The 23,625-nt window shown below is 30.0% G+C and overlaps 2 protein-coding genes and 1 non-coding gene across 3 annotated transcripts in view; 2 read left to right on the top strand and 1 right to left on the bottom strand.

Moving 5' to 3' along the window:
- Positions 1-2,803: 2,803 nt before the first annotated feature.
- On the bottom strand, positions 2,804-7,768 carry LOC132940906 (large ribosomal subunit protein uL1). The gene is made up of 8 exons (XM_061008709.1): positions 7,417-7,768; positions 7,195-7,357; positions 6,326-6,418; positions 5,961-6,246; positions 5,002-5,116; positions 4,819-4,937; positions 4,652-4,755; positions 2,804-3,071 (listed from the first exon to the last, which is right to left on the bottom strand). Exons 1-8 carry the CDS (start codon positions 7,421-7,423, stop codon positions 2,936-2,938), a joined length of 1,023 nt encoding a protein of 340 aa, XP_060864692.1. The 5' UTR covers positions 7,424-7,768; the 3' UTR covers positions 2,804-2,935.
- Positions 7,769-7,911: 143 nt separating this feature from the next.
- The window catches only part of LOC132940905 (CCR4-NOT transcription complex subunit 6-like), a 65,489-nt gene continuing 49,775 nt past the window's right edge, over positions 7,912-23,625 (top strand). Inside the window, exons 1-5 of the mRNA XM_061008708.1 lie at positions 7,912-8,113; positions 8,450-8,517; positions 8,593-8,747; positions 8,813-8,999; positions 9,079-9,254. Coding sequence (XP_060864691.1) covers positions 8,468-8,517; positions 8,593-8,747; positions 8,813-8,999; positions 9,079-9,254 — 568 coding nt within the window. The 5' untranslated portion in view covers positions 7,912-8,113; positions 8,450-8,467. The remainder of the gene's footprint in view (positions 8,114-8,449; positions 8,518-8,592; positions 8,748-8,812; positions 9,000-9,078; positions 9,255-23,625) is intronic.
- On the top strand, positions 17,789-17,868 carry Trnal-uag (transfer RNA leucine (anticodon UAG)). The gene has a single exon. It is a non-coding gene; the product is annotated as a tRNA-Leu (tRNA).

Genomic DNA, 23,625 nt, shown 5'->3' with positions numbered 1-23,625 from the left:
TAGTCAAAAAGCTTGAAAATTCAATGCAAGTCTCCTCGTAAGATTTTTACACTGCTACAAAAAAACCGAAAGTAGCTTCAAATTGATTTCAAATTGAAGCTTTGATTCTGGCGGCGGATAGCAACTGTGCTCGGCCAAGTGCGGATCCGACATCGGCACGGTACATGAAATACGTGTGGCAAACTTGCCCTCACTGCCACAGTGCCACTAAAAACATCGGACGGGCGAACGCGCGCAATCATGGACTTAAAAGTTAAAACGAATTTGGACGGACTGTCCGGCGAACACAACGGGCGTCCAGCCGGACACAGAAGTTAGGAGTGAACTAGAGACGAACGTGCAAGCACAGTATAAAGAGTATATATAGGTACTCTATATACTGTGGCAGGGGCGTAATTACAGGGGGGATTAGGGGGATGGATCCCCCAAAACTTTTTTTTTACCGTTAACATTTTGATCAAAGTATTGATAATGACCATTCATGTTTGCTAAAAACGTATATCCCCCCAACCAAATTCCTAATTACGCCAATGTACAATGGAGCAAGATTGCGTACGATACTACGGTCTACTATACAAGCGCGATAAAGGTAAGTAGGGAGGGGGCTACCTCCGCGAACCTTCAAAGCCCGCAACGACGTTGAAAAGCCGGTGCCTCCTTATAAAACGTTATGAACACTATAATACGTCATTACGGTCTATGTCAATAACAACGCAACAAAACACTCGCTGAGACGTCTAGGACTGACCATGGTTATTGTCGGGTCCGTTTCTGCAGCATCTCCGCGGCCGATCAGGGTTACCAATGTTACCGTGTCCTGGAGGCCGTTTCGTGGTCTGGCGCTTTTGTCGAACCGTTTGTGGACTTGGCATCATCATTCATGTTCTGAATCGAACTCAACTGTGGCGCGTTGGCTTTGACCGGCCAAATCGGTGGAAAAGTTAACGAAGCAGATGACATCGGGTCGACGTCACTGACTTCTATGGCGGCAGGTGTTATTGACAGGCACATTATTGGTGTAAAACATTTGTTTTACGTAAAGCTATTTTTTTATGCATACATTATTTTTTTTAATTAATTTACCCGCGGCAACATAGGCCATTGGGTGTTGTATAGGGTTGGGACGGTTGGTTAGGAGCACATACCCGTGGAAGGTCACCCATTCGAGTACTAGTGGCAGCGGCTGTTGCTTACCCACGTTGCGTGATTGATTTCAGCCACTAGCTGCGCCGCGCCGAGCTACTATTAGTGAACACATTGGTTATTCACACGTAAAATAACGAACCAACACGATTTTAGTTTTTTGTTGAAATCTAAATTTCTAACAATATTAATTATAGAAACTTCGAAGATTCCACTGTTACTTATTAATTACTATTTTATTAATAAAGTGTTCAATTTTTATAATTATGGTTTGATAATTAGTTCGTCTATTCAAAAATAAAAAATATTTGAGTAGCGAGTAGTGAGTACAATATTTTGTATTGACATTTTAATTAATATTTTGACAAAATTGGATATTTAGATGAGGAATAACGATTTAGTTATATTTTGTAATCCACAAAATAATTGTGGGGACTATAGAGCTCAGATTTAAATGCCCTTACCTAAACATATAAAAAAATGCATTGACCTAAAAACTCTAAAATATATGTAATGGAAAAATAAAATTCTAGACTTCTTCAGGAATCAGGATAAATTTGTGAAAGGTTTTATTTAAAAACCTTATTACCTTTTGTTGTTTTAATACAGAATGTGAATTTAATTATTATATATATTTTTTTTCGTAATACTATTAGAAATATGTTAAAAATTAGTTTAAATTACCTACAATAATAATGAAAGCCTTAAATACGTTTAAAAATGCGAAATATACATACTATGCCCCAACAAAGTTCGGCGTTAGCATAGTGTAAACTTAAAACACATTAGTATATTATTAGCATCATGTCAAGTATTTCAGAAAAATGATGTAAATGCATAGAATCTGATATCCGAACCCTAGTGGTCCGTTAACATTTTTCTGTACATAATTATATTTTACTATACAAAGTATTTACAAAACATTCATATTCACTTTAAGCTATTGCATAATATTAAACTGCGAACCGACTGATACTGTTCTATGGCAAGTTGTAATTAACTCATAAGTTAATAATAAATTACATATTTAATAATTATATACTAACATAAAAATGAATTATATTATATAATAAAGTTTTCAAGCAAAAATAATTCAACCTACCATATTGCTATAGTAAAATAAATTACTTTTGTAGAAATATACTTAAATTGTATTTAGTAATAAAGACTGGCAGGTCATATCTGTTCAGAATTCCAAATTTCAAGAATTTTTTTTTTCTGGTCAATCAATTGTTCATTGAATTAAAATTCCAAATATGTTACAGTGATCTATGACAAGATACACTTGAGACCTACTTTTCAGTAGAGTGATTAACTGCTAGCCCACTATCTTTTTTTTTTTATTGTTCTTAATTAACATTGGTAACAATGGCCATTAGTTACAATATTTTTCTTTACATTTTATTGTACGGTTTAGTTTTTTTTTATTGTGTAATTATTAGTAATATATTTTTATTATAATTAACTTTTGTTGTAAGTCTATATTATCATAATATTATGATAGTGGTTGTGAGTAAGATCTATTTTATATTGTTGCATACGAATATCACAGAGCCGGTCTTAGGTAGACCAGAGAGGCCAGAGAGGCTCCTTGCATTATACAAAAAATATCTCCAGGCTCACTCTACTTTAAGGTCGGCTTTAAAGTACTAATTTTCAATTTTGTTTAATATTCTAGGTGTATTGTAAAATATTACATTATGGTTGTTGTATGAGAATATCAAAAAAAAAATCTAACAACTAACTAATATATTTTAATAATTTATAACAAATCACTAAAAATGAATTTATATTAAAGACGTTGTTTCTTTTTGATCTCATCTTCATCATCTGAATCTGAATCGGATTCTGAGTCTTCTTCAGTGTTAACAAATTGAGATAAATTGATATTGAATTTCTCTCTTGATGCCGGAGTTTGGGCTAAGCATCTGAAACATATAATTATTTATAAAATAAATACAACTATTTGTATTAATGCTTAAATGTAGCAACACATATAATATATATGGTTCAAATTGAAGTTTTTAAAGTTAATATGCTAATCAGACAAGTATACAAGATGATTTTGTTGAATCTCTACACGTCTTTAATAAGGTCCTGTTATTATCATACCAATTTAAACTGTGTTCCAAAGGAAAAAATTAACTATAATGAAAATAAATACAAATCGAGTCTATTTAATAGATAATAGTAGAAAAAGCAATAACTCTGCGTCAATAAAAATGTTATGTTTATTAACTTAAATTATTTTAAACGGTCCTAAATAGTACAAAAAATGTATTTTAATTTTGTTTGATAATAATTCGAAATTATACGAGTAATACAATTAAATAAAAAGTTCATACTAAAATAAATTAGTGCAACCTTAAATTATTTAATAATGCCTATTTAGTAGCTTTGAGATGTCTTATGGATAGTTGTTTTTAAAGTGTACATTAAATAATAGAGCTTGCTAGATAATGTAGCCTTTAGCAAGTGATAACAATTTTGTGGCATACCGTTAAATCCAGTTAAGTTGACTGGAATGCTTTTGCTAGGGAACTGGACAATACTATTAGTGCCCTAGCTCCTGCTACAGAAAGAGCAAATTGATCTATTCTATAGTCTAGTACTAACAATATGACAAGTTAGAAAAAAGGTACCAATACAACAAAAAAGTTGCCAACAGTAAATACTATTATGTTAATTATATAGTATTTTATACTATTTTGATTTATAGTGCCTTAAGGTCCCCACACACTGCAGCGGTGGCGGTGAATTGATGCAGGACACATTTCACCTTTACTCACTAATATATTTGGCATTTATTATTTACTGCTTATTTATTTATTTCTAAATCTACCAGTGTTTGGCAAGTTCCTTATAAAAAGGAATTCGTTCCTTAAAAAAAAAAGAATACGTTCCTTTGGAAAATGAACAAGTTCCTTTTTTAGTTCCAAATAAAATAAAAATTCTTATTTTATCCATTTATGTTTTTTTTTTCATATGCATAATTTTTTAATTTTTAATTATAATATATAACTACAAGTAGGTACATATTTTATAATTCTATTTTGGGATTTTCTTCAAAATTAAATTGTTGGCTAATGTATGTTGATTGTTTTAACGTCGATACTCGATAACAATCACTAATTAGCAATATATATTATACACATTAAAAAAAATATATGTTAATTTCAATTATTTACATAATTATCTATGTAAATTATTGAAACTAGAAAGGAACGAACAATTTTGTTATTTTTCCTTGAATAAAAGAACTAGTTCATTTTCTCGTTCTTTTTTTATAAAAAGGAATTCGGACCTTTTAGAACTCGTTCCTTCCAAACACTGGATTCTACTATAAGTATATTGTTACCTAACACAATAATAATAAAACTTATTAAATACTTATGACATTTTTTTAATTGTAATATAAAGTATTTAAAATTAGCTTTATATAATAAGTTGGTATTATATTTAATAAAAGTTAAGTTAAGCTTTAATTTAATATTTAAAATTCAATTACCTTATAACAAATGGAGATGGTTTGGCTCTTTTTGGAGCTTTGGTCATAATATCCTTAAATAAGGTTTCAAAATTTTCAATTAGATGATTTGGCTCATCTGAAAGCTAAAATAAAAATGTCTGATAGTTAGTACTATACTTTTGATAGTAAATACAAATTGTATTTACCTGACCAATTTTCATCTCTACAATTCCTAAAGCTTCATCAAATGGATCCACTTGCATATTATATTTAATACCTTTTATGTAATGTTTTACCATGGCTACTAAATCTAATGTCAGTGAACCTGTAATTTAAATTATTTTTATTATACTTTCCTAAAATGCCTTTAATATAATTAAATAACAAACCATGCTGAAGACTTGGATAACGTTTTCTTAATAGTCCACGGATGGCAGGTAATTCTGTTAAAATGTCGGGATGAGCCAGTACATATTGAAAATCCGGTAACATTATAAGACCTCTCTAAAAAATAGATTAGAAATATAGCAGGTCTAGGGGATTTATTGCTAGGATTGAGGACTTCTAGTTTTTTGATATTTGTCTAGAAAGGTCATAGAACAATGTGAGTGATGTATAAATGGGTTTCATAACACAAGAAGGTTATGTTTAAAATTGTAATTTGCATATTTTGTCGTTATTGCATATAAATGCATATTTTAATAAAGACAAATTAAGAACATAATATATAGGTACCAATTTAGAAAATGATATTAAATATAGTAATATAACATATAAAAATGCATATAAAAATATTATTTTCCAAATGTATACGGTCAACTCATATATAAAAATTAAAATGTCAATGTATAAGTTCCAGGTATTTAAGAAATAATGCTTAATGTAGATGCAAACAATAAACAAATAGTTGATTGTAACATTGATCACACTGTAGTGCATTTAATATTAAAGTGCATTATGCCATTTGGTGTCATTCAACATATGTGAATGATGTTAAATGACACCATTTATGCCATCCAATGTGAACGTGTTAAAATTAACATTATGAAGTTTTTAGAATAAAATAAAAAAGTTTACATATTCTACTAATGTAAGTTTTTTTTTTATTAAATATTTTAACTAGTTCTACACTTATAATTGTATTCATTTCAAGTTATTATTTAAATGCTATTGTTAAAAAATTAAAATGATATACGATATATTTTTAGAATGAGGTAATTAATAATTCAATAATATATGCTAATATTGACTTATTTTTTATTATAAAGCATAATGAATTAAAACTGAATAACAAAATATTGTGACAGACAAAGGTAATTAATTATACTAATAAGATGTTATATAATACCTCTATACTTTTAATAACTTCTTTGCCGCCAACTAGCATTGCACCAGCATTTCTAGCTTCTTCCATCATTTCAGTACTTTGACAAAATGCTAATATTGTTCTATCCTCCCCATGGTCATAAGAATGAGGTAATTCAATTATTTTATGATATTTATCCACAAATTTATTTTTTTTATCTGTAGATAAGTCTATTTCAAGACGAACATTAAGAGGTGCATTAGGTACATTGATCATTGTTGGATGGTGAAGTTCACGATGAGCTAATATGGCTTCCAACAAGTTATACCTATAATCATTTAATAAAATTAAGATTGTAAATTATAAAATATTTGAGTGTAAATAATGTAAAATAGATCACAACTGACCTGCGCATTTGGTTAAATAATCCAAGATATACATCATCATTGGACGAACGCCAAGGAAATGTTTCAATTGTACGACTTGATTTTTCTAGTTGCCTATAAACAGTTATAACTTTAAAAAATACTCTAATTATTGGAAGAACAAACAATTTTCCAATTGTTTTTGATACTAAATACTATATATCAAATTATAAAATAAATTGGTGAAGAATGATGATGGTCAAGAAACTAGTTTTTATCATTCAATATAATTTCTGTGAATACAAAACTTCATTCAGTTAAATGGCTACTTACTAATAGTTTATGGGTTGCTTAGGTTACTTTAAAATAGTTATAAAAACAAATTTTACCATTTACCTATATCAAAAAATTTAGGTCAAGTTAAATGTTGCATTCAACGTTAGAAGATAATCATAAAAAATGTCAACAGATAATCTTAAAAGGCTTGATTGTAGTATATTGATTTGAAAATATTGCATTCATTTAATGAATCAAGTATTTTCATAATACTAGAATTTATTATAGTAATTTTCAAATATGTGTGTTAAGAAAAAATATTTAAAAATAAAGTCTAATATTACGGGAGAAAATAAATTTATAACATCAACTTCTATACTCCGACTCACAAGAGTCCATACGTAAGCCACGCATCGATATAGTAATACGTGACGTCTGTTTTCTCCCACCATGATGCCATTCCTACTCTTCGGCAATGTGCAAATTTAAGTGATGGACGCGTTTTTACATATGGACTCTTGTGGGCTGGAGTATAGAAACTAAATTGATCTAACAATATTTTAGTTTTAACTGAATATTAATGTAGATATTTGAAATTAAAAGACATGTTTACTTAAACAGAGTTTACAACTGACTTTTTCTTTAATATAGGTATATATTTTCTTGCTTTGGCTAAATTAGCAGCTCTGTTTTTTTTGTGAATTTTTGCTTTTCGGTCTCTGGTACATTTACGTGCACGATATCGAACTGGCAATATAGAAGAAACTGTTGGCAGTGAGCGAAACAGGTTACTAAAATCTAAAAATAAAATACATTAAAAAGTGAACATAAAGTATTTCAACTTGTGCAACACTTACTAAACATTTTATCGTTTTTATTACCCCAAATCCTTGTTAAAAAATGTTATTGTAGTACGTGAACAATTTCTGATCGCTCAAAGATACCTGGTGATTATAATAAATCGAATATTTTCATTTTATTTTTCAAAGAAAATTTGGAAGGTTTAAATCCAACATCCAACGTTTTTACTCTTTTGAAATCCTTATATTTTCTACTTCTGAAGATCTACCAGCTAAGTAAGTAATTAGTACTTTAGTAATGAGAACAAATAACTGATTTACTTTGTCATGGTTAAAACTTAAGAGTTAAGACAGCGAACGAGTGAATGGTGAAGAAAATTAATGTTTTAATGTTTATCAAAAAATATTATATTGTTAATAAAAAAACATAACCTCACCAACTTAAATACGGGTAACATATTATTATCATCACCGACCAATCGAATCCAAGCGATTATTATTACTGGTCACACTGATATCGTTCTTGTATCATGTTTTGTTTTTTCGTTTACTTAGCTATATAGCTGCTGCTGTCTAGTGTCTGAATGTCTGATGAATTTTAACTTTATGTATTTTTTAAACTCTGTGTTGTGAATGATTTTTTTGTAGATTAGTCATTACCATAGCCGTTTTCCTTTCTGCAGATCGCATTAAACGTTAGGACACCTGTCGGACATTTGCAAAAACGGTTGGATTTGGTTAATAAAAGTAGCAGGTAAAATTATTGAATTGATTTTTATACAACAAACAAAGACTTATTTACTAACAAGTGGCTCTAGTGGAGATGGAATGTAATACAAATTATTTTGGTTTTGGAATATTTCATCGAAATAAAAATGAATGATTAATTAGGAAGAAAAGTATTTATTATTATGAAAATGTTTAGGTTATGCATATTTTTTTTTAACAATTTATGAGTCTCAACTATTGTTTACATTTATATACCCAATAATTACCATATTGTGATAATAGTTTTTTTTGTTTAAATTTCAATAGAAGAATTCGTCTGTAACTTACATATTGATTATTAATATTTTTTTACAACCAACAGATTTTTGTAGTTGACTCAATGAACGATTCAACCGAAGAATGTTCTCCATTTAAAGATAGAAAGAAAAAGTAAATGATTGCACCCATATTTTATATTAATTTTTGTATTTGTGGTTTGTCTAATTTAGTTTTAATTGTGTCTAGAACTCATATGTCGTTAAATGATAAAAAACGTTTAGCTCGGGAAAAAGCTGAACAGTATAATAGCAATGGCAGGCCTTCACGCCAATATCATATGTTAACTGCTGAAGAGGTGAAACAGGGGAAAGAAACTCGTTGGGAACAATTGGAAATCATTGGTATTTTATATTGTTTTTAATTAAATATATAATTTTAATATTTTAATGTTGTGTGAAATTCTTAGGTTGTGTAAAAAACATAAGTCCTTCTTTATGGAATTTGACGACATTAACAGGACTTTACCTAAATGACAATCAATTAACACGTTTACCGCCAGATATATCAATGCTTGTTAATTTAGTATATCTGGATTTGTCTGGAAATAAATTACGTAGCTTACCTGCTGAACTTGGTGAATTAGTGTATCTCAGGTAGAAATAATTTTAAACATTTTGTAAAATTACTAATTTTAGTAATTTTATCTGTATTACATATTATATTGTATTTCAGAGAATTACACTTGGGTTATAATATGTTAAGATCACTACCACATGAGTTAGGGCGTTTATTTCAACTGCAAGTATTAGGTTTAGCTGGTAATCCTCTATGTCAAGAAGTAATGAAGTTGTATAGTGAACCAAATGGCACACATAGATTGCTTATGTATCTCTTAGATAGCTTACAAGGTAAGATAATATATTTTATTAGTAGTATTCATAGTGAATCAGTTAGTTTTAATCTTTAATATTATAAAAGTTACACTTTAATATTTTAAAGGTTAGGTTCACTGGAGTAATTCCAGGTTTTATTAAATGCGTTCAACATTTTGACTGGCTCTTACAAATAATAAAATATGTTTGTTCTTCCCATTGCTTTTATTTATTTATACAGTTTAGGTAATTCTCCTGGCCAGACCATTTCAGCGATTTCGTTGAACTGACGTTGTAGACTCGTTTTTATTTCTCCCCCATATTGATTGTATTTGATATTTATAGAAATATTTATCTTCGAAACATAGTGAAAAAATGATTAATGATTGGCGATATCAACTGTATTGAATTTATTTATCAAAAAAGATATATTTTTCTATCTCTGTACGACTGTACCCGTGTTTATTGTTTAATTAATAATTTGATAGTTGATTGAAATGATGTATTATTATTTTTAATTTTTAGTTAAACTATATTGGTTCATGGCTTTTTCCAAAATAATTTTTAACATGTTGACAGCTATGTGACCACTGGCAGTCACACAATATGTATTATCGACACACCAAGCATATTTTACCATGTCATTTCAAATTTTCATGTACTATTGTATTTGAAAAAAAAAAAAAAATAAATTACATCAAAAAATTGTTATGATTCCCACTGCGATCTTTTTAGTACATTATCATGGAAAAGTTAATTATATAATACCATATTAATTTATGGTCACTGGTGGTCATGTGACATGGTAGTAATAATCAACTACGGGCGCAAAAGGATACAATTTGAGAATTACAGATGACTGCCGGCGGTCACATGCTAGTCAACGTGTTAAAATATAAATCGGTTATCTGTTCTACCAGTAGCATATAACAAGGAAAAGTGGTATCTGCCCATCTTTAAGAAATATACTACCTACAGGCTACATAGAGACTAGAATAAGGAGATAAAACACGGCTGCCTACTTGGAAAACATTAAATGGCCACAGGCTGAGCTGTAGTTATTTCCGTTGCTACTTTAATCCTTGTAGGAATTGTTAATGTTATCTACGGTTTTTAAAAAATGTATGCAATATTGTGAACTATGACAGATCTTAACTGACACATTCTTAACCTTAAGTTTGATTATGGGTTGATTAATTTTAATATTAAAGCGAACACAAGATTGGTTTTGCTAAACACAGATTAATTATGAATTAGTGTCAGAAACAGAGAGAGTAAGTAAACAATTTGTGGGCTGACATACTTTGAACGAATTGTTAAATTTTATTAATTACATAATAATAATACAATTTTAGATGAAGTACACTAATTATGAATGATTCATAGTTCAAAACATTACATATATTTTCTAAAAAATATAAAATCATGAATAATACCTATATTATATAGGTATCAGTAGCAATGGATAAGTGATTAGACGTCCAGACCTTAAGAGGATGTCAGCGCAATATTTGTTTTCTCTCTCTGACCCATAGAACTGAACATAGACAAAACGCATTTGCGCAGAATTGTTTTTTCTATGTTTTTAAGTAATTTCAGAGTAAAACCACCCATTACAAAAAAGATAGAGAATAATATTTTAGAGGGAATGACATATCAATTTTATATTTTATTGTTTTTTGACTTTGTATTCGACTTTTGAAATAAACAAAAAAATGTTGTAAATTTAAAATATGTTTTAAACTGTTTTGAAACAATATTTAGAAAAATCGATATGTCATTCCCTCAAAAATATTATTCTCCATCTTTTTTGTAATGAGTGATTTTACTCTAAGATTACTTAAAAACGTAGAAAAAACGATTCTGCGCAAATGCGTTTTGTCTATGTTGCGTGTCGGCTAGAGAGAGAAAACAAATAGTGCGTTGACATCCTCTTAAGGGTGTCTGTGCCAATTTTTCCAATTTTCCGCAATTCTAAAAAAATAGAAAATTATGATTGCTTAGTTGCTACTTTAATTATAATACTTTTCCAGTGATCTACTGCCCGATACTTATTTAGGAGGAGTTATCAACGGTGTATTATATCAATAAAGAAAGACTTCACGGGATAAATTTTTATCTTTCATTGATTTGTAGAATTTTGATAATTTTTTATCCGAAAGATGAGAACTTTTTTGAGGTTGGATTAAAATCCTAATTTTCATTTTGCTTTAAATAGTGTTAGAAAAATATGTTTGAAAAATAACAAATATAATATTTGAATAATGCATTTATTTGAATATTATTCAAATGCACAATTTAGCCTCAATAATTTTAATTTTGAAAATCTAGCTTTGATCTTGTAAAATATTTTCATCTTTTAAATAAATAAAAAATTAACGAAATTTGACTATTTTACAGGGTGTGAGAGTTTTTCCTCTAAGACATGTTTTTTTTCTATAAAACGCACCAGCCTTGACGTTCTTAAGCTATTTAATCGTGTAATTCTTTTTGAGATATTTTCAGTAAAAGAAGAATGGTCTCCTTTTTCTAGTCTTCAAACCTACAATAACCAACAATACTAAAAACCTTTGAATAATATTTTTAATACTGACCAGAAAAATATTAAATTGAATATAAAGTTAATATTATTATTATTTATATTGAGAGACTTAATAATATAAAAAAAATAAGCATGGTTCTCATACAACCTTATTACAATAATATGGAAAGTTTAATTCCATTTATTCTTAAATTTTGTTCCAATTTTGTTTTGTTGCTATTATATTAGGGTGTCACCGGTTTCCGCCAAATATGACCTTTCCGTTTTCCGCTAATACCTATTTCCGCCAAATTAGGAAAAACGTCATTCCTATTTCCGCTAATTATAAATTATAGAATTTTAAAGTTTGGGAACCCTTAAGTAAAGATTTAATAATTTTATATATTTTTTTAAGTAACTATAATATATTGTATAGGTATTAGGTATATATTATAGAGTTAAATAATAAAATTTTTTCCAATTATTACTTATTAGTTATTATAGAATAGTAATGAATAATTATATTAGTGTACCGACAATTTCTGTGTACAATACTTCATTGTCGGAATTTTTTTTTGTGTATACTTTTGCATCACATAATTTGTTAATACATCTCCAACGCACTTTATTTATTCCTTCATATGCTTTACTAAATTTAAAATTATCAATTACAATTTGTGATTTTCGCATTTACTGGTAATTAATTGTGCAGACATAACTGTAGCTTATATTAGTTAAAACACATCAAACACTATATCCACTGATCGGTGATCACTAATCGAACAAATCGAACAAACTATTGCAGTATGATATGAGATGACAGATTAGATAATATTATCTATATCTTTAAAATAATATTTTATACGTAGATAAAGACGCATACTGCAGGTATAAAAATTAAAAACCCACCATATAATATATACCATAATATAGACTATTATTATATCTCAAAATAAACCATAGGTTTATCGTAATAAGTGTTATGATAAAATTATATTTTTTGACTTATTTTGTCGCTACACTAATATCATTACTATTATATAATAAGTAATAACTGGAAAAAATATTATTATTTAACTCTATAGTGTGTATAGTGTATACCTATAAAATATATTACTATAGTTACTTAAAAAAATATATAAAATTATTAAATCTTTACGTAAGTGTTCCCAAACTTAAAAATTCTATAATTTATAATTGGCAGAAAAAGGAATGACGTTTTTTCTAATTTAGCGGAAAAAGGTATTGGCAAAAACGGAAAGGCCATTTTTGGCGGAAACTGGTGACACCTTTATATTAGTATGATGAATATCTACTTTTTAATAAGATTATTATGATTATGATACATGATAAGGTTTGTGGCAATGCCATTCAACTAGTTGGTTGAAAATTATTTTTAATTTATATACTAGCGGTTAGGTTGGTACATCAGTTGCCTTTGATCAATAACGACGATAATAATGATTTTTATTTCTGTCAATGTCATGAAAGTCAAATTAGTGGTAATTGTGTATAATATGTATGTGAGGGAAAATACATATATTTGTAAGCCCCTCCCCAATCTTGAGTTAGTGACCGGTATAATAATAATAATAATTTGTCGATACAAATATACAATAACATTATAATAAACAGTAAATAAAAAAATTTGAACAACATAAACTGTTACTTCAAAATAGTTCATGTTCATGTTCTATATTTTGATATACCTAGTTAAGTGATGTTCATGTGTCGATTATAAAATAATATGAATGTGAATGCGAAATCACTTAAGTGTTCTTTCCGAACAATAAAGGTTATAATATATTTATTAGCTTCTTTGTGGTTGTTATTGTCAATAGTTATCTTAAACTAGTAGTAGATTGTAGAAACTAATAATTTGAAATATAGATGTAAAATTTAGAAAATACATAATTTCAAACTATTCTTTTTTTAAATTTTGATTCATATTACTACAAGATTATGTATTTCTATATATTAACTCTATTTTAATTGATAGTTAAAATATATTATTTAGAACTCAAAATACCACTGAACTGAATTCTACTTTAAACGGTAGTTTTTTAAAATTATTTAAAATCATTTGTAAATTGTAAGTATATGGTTATTTATTCAAGAGTGGATTAATTATAAAATTTTAAACTGTTTAAAATTAAAGATTATATAAGTTTCGGTTATCAGGCGACTTGTGTGCAGGGTTGTGGTAATACTACAAAGCAAGTATAGATTGGTGAGTCGGTGGGGTGACAAACGGGTGTTACCTGACTCCTGCCAACAAAAACTGGTCACTGTATGCATTTATTATTTTGAACAGAGTATATTATATTTTAATTTAGAAAGCCTATCAGCCATCAAACAAAGTTTAAAAAGTGCCAGTAGATAGCAGCACATAATTCTAGTAATTTTTTCTGATATTAAAAAAGAAACTAATAAAAAAAATACAACTGTTTGTAAAATCATAAATATATTTTATTTTATAGAATATACATATTTATCCTGAAATGACTATAAATTATATTACATTTTAATAATTTGACCATACATTCTATTAACAATACATTTAAATATTTAATATAAAACTGCATTGATATCTAATTACAGATTTAAAACTAATTGTATCTTTATTAGATTAATTTGTTATAATTTTCTTTTTAAATACATTTTAATGATATAATTTATTAAGTTTTAGTTTTAGTTTATAACCACCTGTTATAAATTATATTTAATAAAATATGAGCAATAATATGCTGTACTATTGATTATTTACGCTTTATTTATAATTGATTCTAGCAAAAACCATAAATATATTTTATATACCCTTAGGCCGTGAATAGCCCCGGCCTTAGATCCTGAATATTAAATATTTCAAGAGGATGCTACAGTTGCATGTGTTGTCTCAGTCATACATACGTACGACATAGACAAAACGCGTTTACGCTGCCTGAGTAGAACTCGCTCAATTTTGGTTCTAGAGTAAAAATACATAATATAATAAAATTGAATCGTAACAATATTTCTGAGGGTAAGACGGTGAGTTTTTTCCATTATTCCCAATATAACGTTCATTATATAGTTTAGAAATAGCAAAAATGTCATATAATAACATTTTTAAACGACCTTTAACTTTCCAAAATTTAAATTTTTTTAAATTTTGTAAAAGATGTTTTTATTCTAACGCCAAAATTGAGCGAGTTCTACTAGACTGCGTAAACGCGTTTTGTCTATGTCGTACGTCTGCAAGACGGATATAACACAATGGGTGTGACGTCATAATATTATGATAATACAGTTTTGGATATTATGCGAAAATTTAAAATACTATTATTTGATAACTGAAACATCTAGGGCATTCAATGCAATCCATAATAATAATATATTGTATGAATTTTGGGTTAAAGTCGTGATAAAATATATAACAATTATTAAAGGGTGTCTGGTTTGGGTGCTGGTTTTTTCAATTTTATGAAATTCTATAAAATTTTAAAATCGTATTTTATATTTTAGTTATTACCTTAATTATAATATTTTTCCACTATTCTACAGCTTGATACCTATTTAGTGTGGGGAGGGGGGGGGGGGTTGATACGGTGTATTATATCAACGAAAATGACTGCACGGGAAAATCTCTTACGCCCTGTAGAATAGTCCGATTTCATTAATTTTTTTTTATTTAAAAGGAGAACATTTTTCAGGTTGAATCCAAGGCCGAATTTTCATTTTACTTTAAATAGTGGTAGGAAAATACGTTTGAAGAAGAACAAATATTTTGCATTATTTAAATGCATATTTTAGCTTAATAATTATAATTTTAAAAAATGTTCTGTTATCTGACCTGTAAAATGTTCTTTTCTTTTAATTAAAAAAAAATTAACGAAATCCAACTATTCTACAGGACATACGAGTTTTTCCTGTAAGACATGTTTTTGAACCAAAAAACGTGCCGGTTCCGGTTGTTAAGTATAATATAATTAATAAGTAATTTTTTGTAATTTCCATTTTTCGATCACCTATTATGTTATCATTTATGACAGTGTTGACCAACTAAGACCCACGATAATTTATTAATCGGCCCGCCAAAGTATTGAATCAAAATTTCAAAAAAAAATAATTTCAAATTTCAAAATGTCACACTCACAACCTAACCTTATGTTGTACATCGTTTTAATATAAATAACATTATCAAAAAAATATAATATTCTATAAACTTAAAAGAAAAAGTTTAAATTCTAGTAGAGTTTTTTATTTATGGCCCTCAGTAAAAAAAGGTTGGTCACCACTGCTTTATGATACCATAGACAATAGCAGGGCCTAAAATTGTGTGCAGTACCACACACTATGACTATGTGCAGTAGCTAATAATAAATGTGCAGTAGCAAATTTAAAAGCGTGCAGTACTTATTTTCAGCTTTTATAAATTTTTATTTGATTAATATTCAATATTGGTTATTGAAAATTACTAATTAGCATATTGTATTTGTTTAAAATCCTTAAGAGGATGTCACACCCGCATGTGTTGTCTCCGTCTTACAAATGTACAACATATCAAAAACTGTTTTGCGTGGGACAACTTTTATCTTTCTGTGTTTGTAGTAGTGGCTCCAAAATTTCTGAACATATAGGGTAGAAAATTATGTATGCAACAGCTTGCCCATATTTTAGATAACATAAATACAATAGTAAAGTTATTTGCTTCTAAACATTTTGTTTTTTTTTCCACTTGCTTATAAAAAATGATCGGATGGTGCTATTAAAAAAAGAGCACGCTGTTGCACAGATAAAGTTCTTCTTTTCGTGTTGTGAAAATTTGGTAGTTCTACAACAAATATGGTGCGAGAAAAGTTGTCCCGCGCAAAACAGTTTTTGCTATGATGTACATTTGTAAGACGGAGACAACACCATGCGGGTGTGACATCCTCTTAACATTAAAAATAATACCGACTACACCATATTCTGGGCGGCTTATAATATAATTAGTATATAACCCAAGCTACTTCGTTTTAATTTTAAAATGTTTAGTCATATAGCCATATAGGTATCAAGGACTTTTATAGAAGATTGCCTTAGATTGTATTTATTATAAATTTATAACTAATTATTAATAAATAGCAAAAACAATTATGCAATTAAGTTATATGTGGCATGTGCATTACTAGGTCTATGTTCATTATTTTCAAATTTTTTGGTGTGGAATTAGGTTTGCAGTTGCAAAATATCTTAATTTTAGGCCTTGGACAATATTATTCTACATATTTTGGGTTAATACTTGATTGGAATTTAGTAGTAATTTAAAGTAGACATTTTTATGTCATGAATTTAAATAAGAATAGTTGAATTTCTTCTGGATGTTGTGTAGTTGTATGTGGTATTGAAAAAGTAAGTTTTCCTATTTTAGGATAAAAAAATTGTATTACTTATAGCAGGATTTAAACTGTTTTTCTGTGTACTTGCTGTTCTTATGCATACAATTATTTTGGTAATGCTGCAAACGTTTCTTCAAACCCTCTGGGTAAAATATTGCGTCATTTTTGTGGAACTTTTAGGTAAACGAAGTAACTATGAACCTGACTTAACAATTCTCAAATACATAAAAAAAACAATTTTTCGGTAATGCGTTTAGGCCAGAGAGAGGATTCCAGTGTTGCAACTTGCAACATTCTCTTAACAAAAGTTGTACTTTTTCCGATATAAAAAATAATTCTTTGAGGAAAATTATCCAATAGTGAAACTTAAGTTACCATACAGGTTGCTGACAAGTTCCGCAGAAACGACACAACCTTCTACCTAGATATTAGAGGGACTGCAGAAACTTGCGCCAGGATAATACATTTTGGGTATCTATCAAAAATGTATATAAAAATCGTAAATTATTTGGAAAAATAGTTTAAATTCTGCTTTAGGTTTATAATAATTTTATTCAATTTTTTGGAAATTTTATATCTATTTGGAATTTCATTTTAGATATTTTTCGTATTATGAAAATATTATTAAAATAAGAGTTGTTTAAAAACAGTCATGTTAAATAACAGATTTTCGTTGCGCTAGTCATGTAGGTAGCGTGGCCGAGTGGTCTAAGGCGCTGGTTTTAGGCACCAGTCCGAAAGGGCGTGGGTTCGAATCCCACCGCTGCCACAAAACTTTTGCAATTTTTTTCCTCTACTATTCAATATTTTTATTTATAAATTGTATTCCAGTACTAGTTTTTACAAACTACTGTTATTTATTGTTCCTATTGTTATGCATTTAAAGTTCAGAATAAACCATTTTATAATTAAATTTTATACTATCAGCATTATATTTGTAATTTGAAATAACTTGTTTCAAAATTAAAATACCAAAAAGAGCCAGACGCAAATATAGAAAACTGAAATGAGGGGGATTAGATTTTTCAGAGAAAAAATAAAGCCCTAAAGGTATAATTTTAGTACATAATAGATTATTATTGATAACATAAATGATACGATTTGATTACATTTGTGGATTTTTAAACCTATGAATTATTTATTTTATAAATAAATACATAAGACATAATATTTCCAAGAGGGGGGGGGGGGACTAACCTAACCAAGAAATATCAAAAAATATTTGATTTTTTGATAACCTTAACCTAACCTTATTAGAACATTTCAATCGTCTTCCGTTTTTTACATCTTTTAAACTCCTTATTATAGAATTCGTTTTGTATGTGGTTAATGAACCGGCACCTAAGTCAATCCGTGACTTATCAGAAAATAGATGATTCAGTAAACTATTTAGATATAATATGCGGATATTGATGAAAATACCGATGGTAGCGAAGAAGTAATAATCCGAATAATATCCAATAATAATAATAATTATAAATATCTGATCTTTAAACGTTTCTCCGGATATTATATTTAAGAATAAAATTGCTTATATTTTAAAACGATATTTCTGTTATTTATCTACGCTTAAATTTATTCACAGTTTATTTTCTAAGTTATTTGCTTATAATATACAATGGATATAAAAAAAAATAATAATAAAAAACATCCAATTGCTTTCAAAATATCAACTATATATACAGGCGTAATAATATTATACGTAAATAATGTATAGTGTTCCAAAAGTATCCATTTTAAACGGTAATAAAACTATATCTTATTTTTGATATATGTATTTATACTGTATAGGTAATCTATCGTGGAAGGAGTTGCTTATAATGTATAATTTGAGATATATATATATATACCAGATATATATATATATATATATATAAGTATTTTACATTAGTTTAACAAATATTGCTGAGTAAAAATCTGGTATGGATAATATGGATTTTATTATTTTATATTACTTTATATATGGCTAATTGGTTCATAGTGAGTAACTATAATAGTAACTATATGTATAACCTAATGTATAACCTATATAAGTTTGACTAATCACGAATATTGTATTTTTCTATATTTTCGGCTACTTACTTTTTTTCTTCGAACGGCTTTCCAATTATTCAAGCATTTTAATTTACTTTTTCAAAAGTATGACAATGTGGGTATATTTACAACAAATTTACTTAACAACCATTTTTACAAGTGTAGGTATAGCATTAATGACGGTTAACACTGTTGAGGATGTGTATTTTAATTAATATTATAACGACCGATGCGATCCTTGAGTAAATAAATAAATAAATAAATAGTCCAATTTATTATGCGTTGGTTGAAGTAAAGCGCGTCGTAAATGGATGTGTCGTGTGTACACTGTATATCTAACATACTTTTAAAAATGTCATATTAATTATCGTCGATAGAGAATAATATCGGGTACAAACAACAAATTCGGTATATAAATCAAATAAAAAATATATACACGTAATATTATCGTATTTACGACAAATCGGAGAGCAACGAAAACACTCAAATCGCGTTTCCATATCGATATGATGATACACGTCTGCACGTGCAGTGTCACAGCACTGAATTGTTTTTCTAATTTCACTTTTATAAACAGACGTCACTATAAGCGATGATCACATGGTTTAATTACACTCCATACTCCATAGTCTATAACGTTATTACTTATCATTATATAGACACTTATAGTTAAGTCCAATTGGCCACATAACGAAAGGCGAAACCATAAGGTACCTCGCGCTTTATTCGACGCGTGGCGATCCTATTATAAAACGGATGGAAATAAAAGGGCTACTGTTTTAACGGCAACTTTCCGGATACGTCTGCAGTTTCTGAAGTTGATATCCGTTTGGTAAGCGGTGTAATAGTGATCTGGAAACCATGCAATATTAAACTTTGGTCAGTCTTGGTAAAACAGTTTTCACCACTGATCGTTTTCTCTATGTGCTGGCTATAATATTGCTAGGGCCACGACATTGATGCCCTACAAATGTCATAAAAAAATGGATTTATGATATAAACAACACAGAAAATTACTTAAAAAAATCATCCTAAATTACTTATATTATATTAGTTATCTACATCAAGATGGTCCGATCCTCGGCCTTTAATTTAGATTCTAGATAGTTACGTTAAAGTGGTTAGCAAATTTATTTATTGATTTTTAAACCAAAAATTACAATTTATAAACATACGTGATTTTGATTTAAATTTGGGATATAAAAGTATAAAATATACGAATGTTATACTTTCCACTCCATCAAGCTTAAGCTGAAAGGAGTTAGATATATTCTTTATTTATATTTATAAAGACATTTATAGTCTGGTTATAATCTAGAAAACAAAACATAATTTTTAAGCATTTTTTGTAATAAGTTGGTAAAATTACCTGTACATTTTGAAAATATATAAATATAATAATGACAAATAATTAACTCATAATTTTTCTCTCAATGCTTTTTTTTTTATTTATTAATAAAAGACAATTTACAGTCTGTGTTGGAAATTTGTAATACACAATAAGCCAATATGATAATTAATAAACATTTTAACTGCGAAATGATATGAGGAGGAAGGCCAATCAGTGGTGGAACCCTACATGATATATTATTGTATAGGTTAAAAAATCTCTGCAATTGTATTGAATGGGATTTGCAATATTAACGGGTTAGTACGAAATGTAGTTTTCTTTTGCGCTCTCAAATATTAAAAAAAAATAAAAAATCCGCCAAAACTTCAAAAATAACAAAAGAAAAATATGCAAAATAATAATTAATTACATACATACATACATACATACATACTTATATGATTTAAACACATTTTAAGCTTGGAAAGCATTGTCTATGATGTTCTAAAATAAGATGCAAATGACATCAACATTTGGCTCTATTTTTTACAGTCACAGATTGATTGTAGGGGATATTAAAGGTACAGTTTTATATGCCTCATCTATATAGTTTTTTAGAATTCATTGTACCTATTTTTACATATTATCACGACGTGTATGTTTAATACTACAAAATTTCCAAAAAACAATTTGCGCCGTGATTGGCTTAATCTTGCGGTTAGTAGGTGGTATTCTACAATGTTTCCATAGTTTATTCCATACTCCAGAGAGAAGAAAATCCTATCTTACTAAAGGCATAATAAGTTAAACCAGTTACCGCTTACCATTTATAGATCACCAATTCAAACTCTTGAGTCTTGAAACACTTGATAGTTAATTTCAATAAAAAATTACTATACATTTAATAATGATTTTTTTCCGGAGATTACGGTTTACATTAATCACGGTACAGTATGAAGTCCACTTAGTAAAATGGTCCGTGCTGGCTATTGTAATTGGATGTATGGTGCGAAGTTAAATGCATTGCGCTCGGCCGGAGAGAAAACCGAGGTGTTTGGCGCCAAAATATTGTCTGTATAGACGCAGTCGTTATAACTGCGGTCTTTGCGCAAATCTATGTAGTTAAAGCGTATACCTGTTTATTACCACGATACACGGATAATATAATATTATGCTCTTTGCCATCGGCGGACGGTTATCGTTTTCTCTTTGGCTTCGGGTTGTTTTCAATTAGTCTTCACATTGATGTTATATGAATATCTTAATAGTTTACTAAACGAAACAGTATACTAGAGTTTAATTGTTTTATGTGATTGTGAAAGGAGACTATCAACCATATAAAAAAAAAGTTTGGCTATTTTTAAAATGTTAACCTAAACTAAATTATTGAACTTAATTAAATATATTAGCGTTAGTATAATCATACTTATTGATTTTATAGAATTTATTATTTGATATTGAAACATGAAGAATACAATTATAATAATATATAAAAGTTAATATATAGTAGGTGAATTTGTTTGTAAGTGTATTTGTTTTGTGTTTGTTGCACACTTGAATAAAAATTATAATTTTAAAATTGTTTAAAAAGTCTTTATAATATTTAATTATACTATGTTATTATTTGGAGAAAATGAAAATTATCGTAAGTATAAACAAAATAAATGTTATAATCAAACTAAATCTTAGGCACCACTTTATAGTACTTGGTCGGTTATCAATTATCATACATTAATCTCTTAAAATGCTCCCACACGAGGACGCCTCGCTGTGTCCTGTGTTCCCTCATCCTGTATACGCGGTGTGTTGTGGTACGTACTTGAATATATAATATTATTTTTGTTAGGTATATTATGTTCGTCGAACTTTCTCGATAAATAAATAAAAACCTAATGATTTCTCGCGCTATGCGTATCGCGGGCGCCGCCGCCGCCGGTATCGTCTGCGTTTCGTAGCGGAGGTGGGGCAAACAGGTGTTTCGTCTGGCGGTTCTGAGCAGCCGCATCAGCGGCAGACTGTGCCGTGCCGTCGTAGTCGCGAGCGTCAGTTGTAGTCCTCGTCTAGATACGCGCCGGCCGCGTCGGTTTTGTTGTCGTCGTTCGTGTTGTTGTTATTGTTGTTGTCGTTATTTTGTTCTCGTCGTCGTCCGAGTTGTCGACACGAATTCGTCGCGGTGTGTCGTTTAGTCGCGTTGCGTGTGTCGCTGCAAAAAATAATTCAAACAAGCGAGCCTCTAACGACCTATCATTTAAAATAAAATATTATTATTATTATAGTCGTTCGCGCGTGGTGCAGTACACACACATGCGCGGCGGCGGTGGTTGCGTCAAGTGCGCGATATGAACCGGGGCCCTATCGTTGCCCAATCATTACCCGTCGATCGTTACGCGGGCAACTGTCTAATCAAACCGTCGTCGTCGTACTACTGCGGCGGCGGCGGGCACAATGCCCAACTTGAACCGCCGCGTTGCCGGTATGACGCCGTGGTCGGTGCGTCCGCCGGGTACCATCATGGTGCGCCGACGCCTTACCAGCACTACCAGCAGTTGCAGGACTGGTACGGTCGGGCGGCGTACTGGCACCATCACCACCACCACCACCACCACCAGAATGGCGGAGTCGTCGGTGCAGTCGGCGTTAGCGGCGGCGTAGGAGTCGTCGGTGGCGTTGGCGGCAGTGGCGGGCCACTGGCCGAGAAGGCGAATTTCGCGGCGCACAAGCACGGCGCGCCGTTGATACAAGCTGCCAAGTACAACAGATCAGGAAGTGGCGGCAGTGGTGGTGGCGGTCCCGGCAAGAAGTACGCGAAGAAGGCGCCGGCGGAACAGCCCAACTGCAACGGTGGCAAGAAGAACGACGGTGGTAGCGATGAAAGTTCCGGCGCGGCATCCGAGAACAGCCTGCCCCGTATTATAAAGCCCCGGAAACGCAGGAAGAAAGAACGAAAACCCGTGCCTGCCGCTCAGCCGCTCGCGGTGGCCACGGGTGCTGCCCCGGAACGAGCCGTAGATCGACCGCCGTCGCCGCCGTCTTCTGTGTCGTCGTCCACGTCGTCATCTCCGCCGCCGCCTATTCCGGAACTTGGCATACGGGACGCCATGCCGTTCGACACGATCCGCTTGTCGGCCGACATCAAAGCCGTAAGTTTGGAGGACGTGTCCA

This window comes from Metopolophium dirhodum, chromosome 3 (assembly GCF_019925205.1).
Source record: "Metopolophium dirhodum isolate CAU chromosome 3, ASM1992520v1, whole genome shotgun sequence".
Classification (NCBI taxonomy): Eukaryota; Metazoa; Arthropoda; class Insecta; order Hemiptera; family Aphididae; genus Metopolophium; species Metopolophium dirhodum.
The sequence above is the reverse complement of the archived record's forward strand: the minus strand, read 5'-3'. Positions and strand labels throughout refer to the sequence as shown.

Excerpts from the sequence above, each read along its gene's own strand:
- LOC132940906 (XM_061008709.1), bottom strand. Across the intron at positions 6,247-6,325 it reads TTATTTAACCAAATGCGCAG|GTATAACTTGTTGGAAGCCA; the intron begins GTCAGTTGTGAT and ends AAATGATTATAG. Across the intron at positions 3,072-4,651 it reads CCATCTCCATTTGTTATAAG|ATGCTTAGCCCAAACTCCGG; the intron begins GTAATTGAATTT and ends TATATGTTTCAG.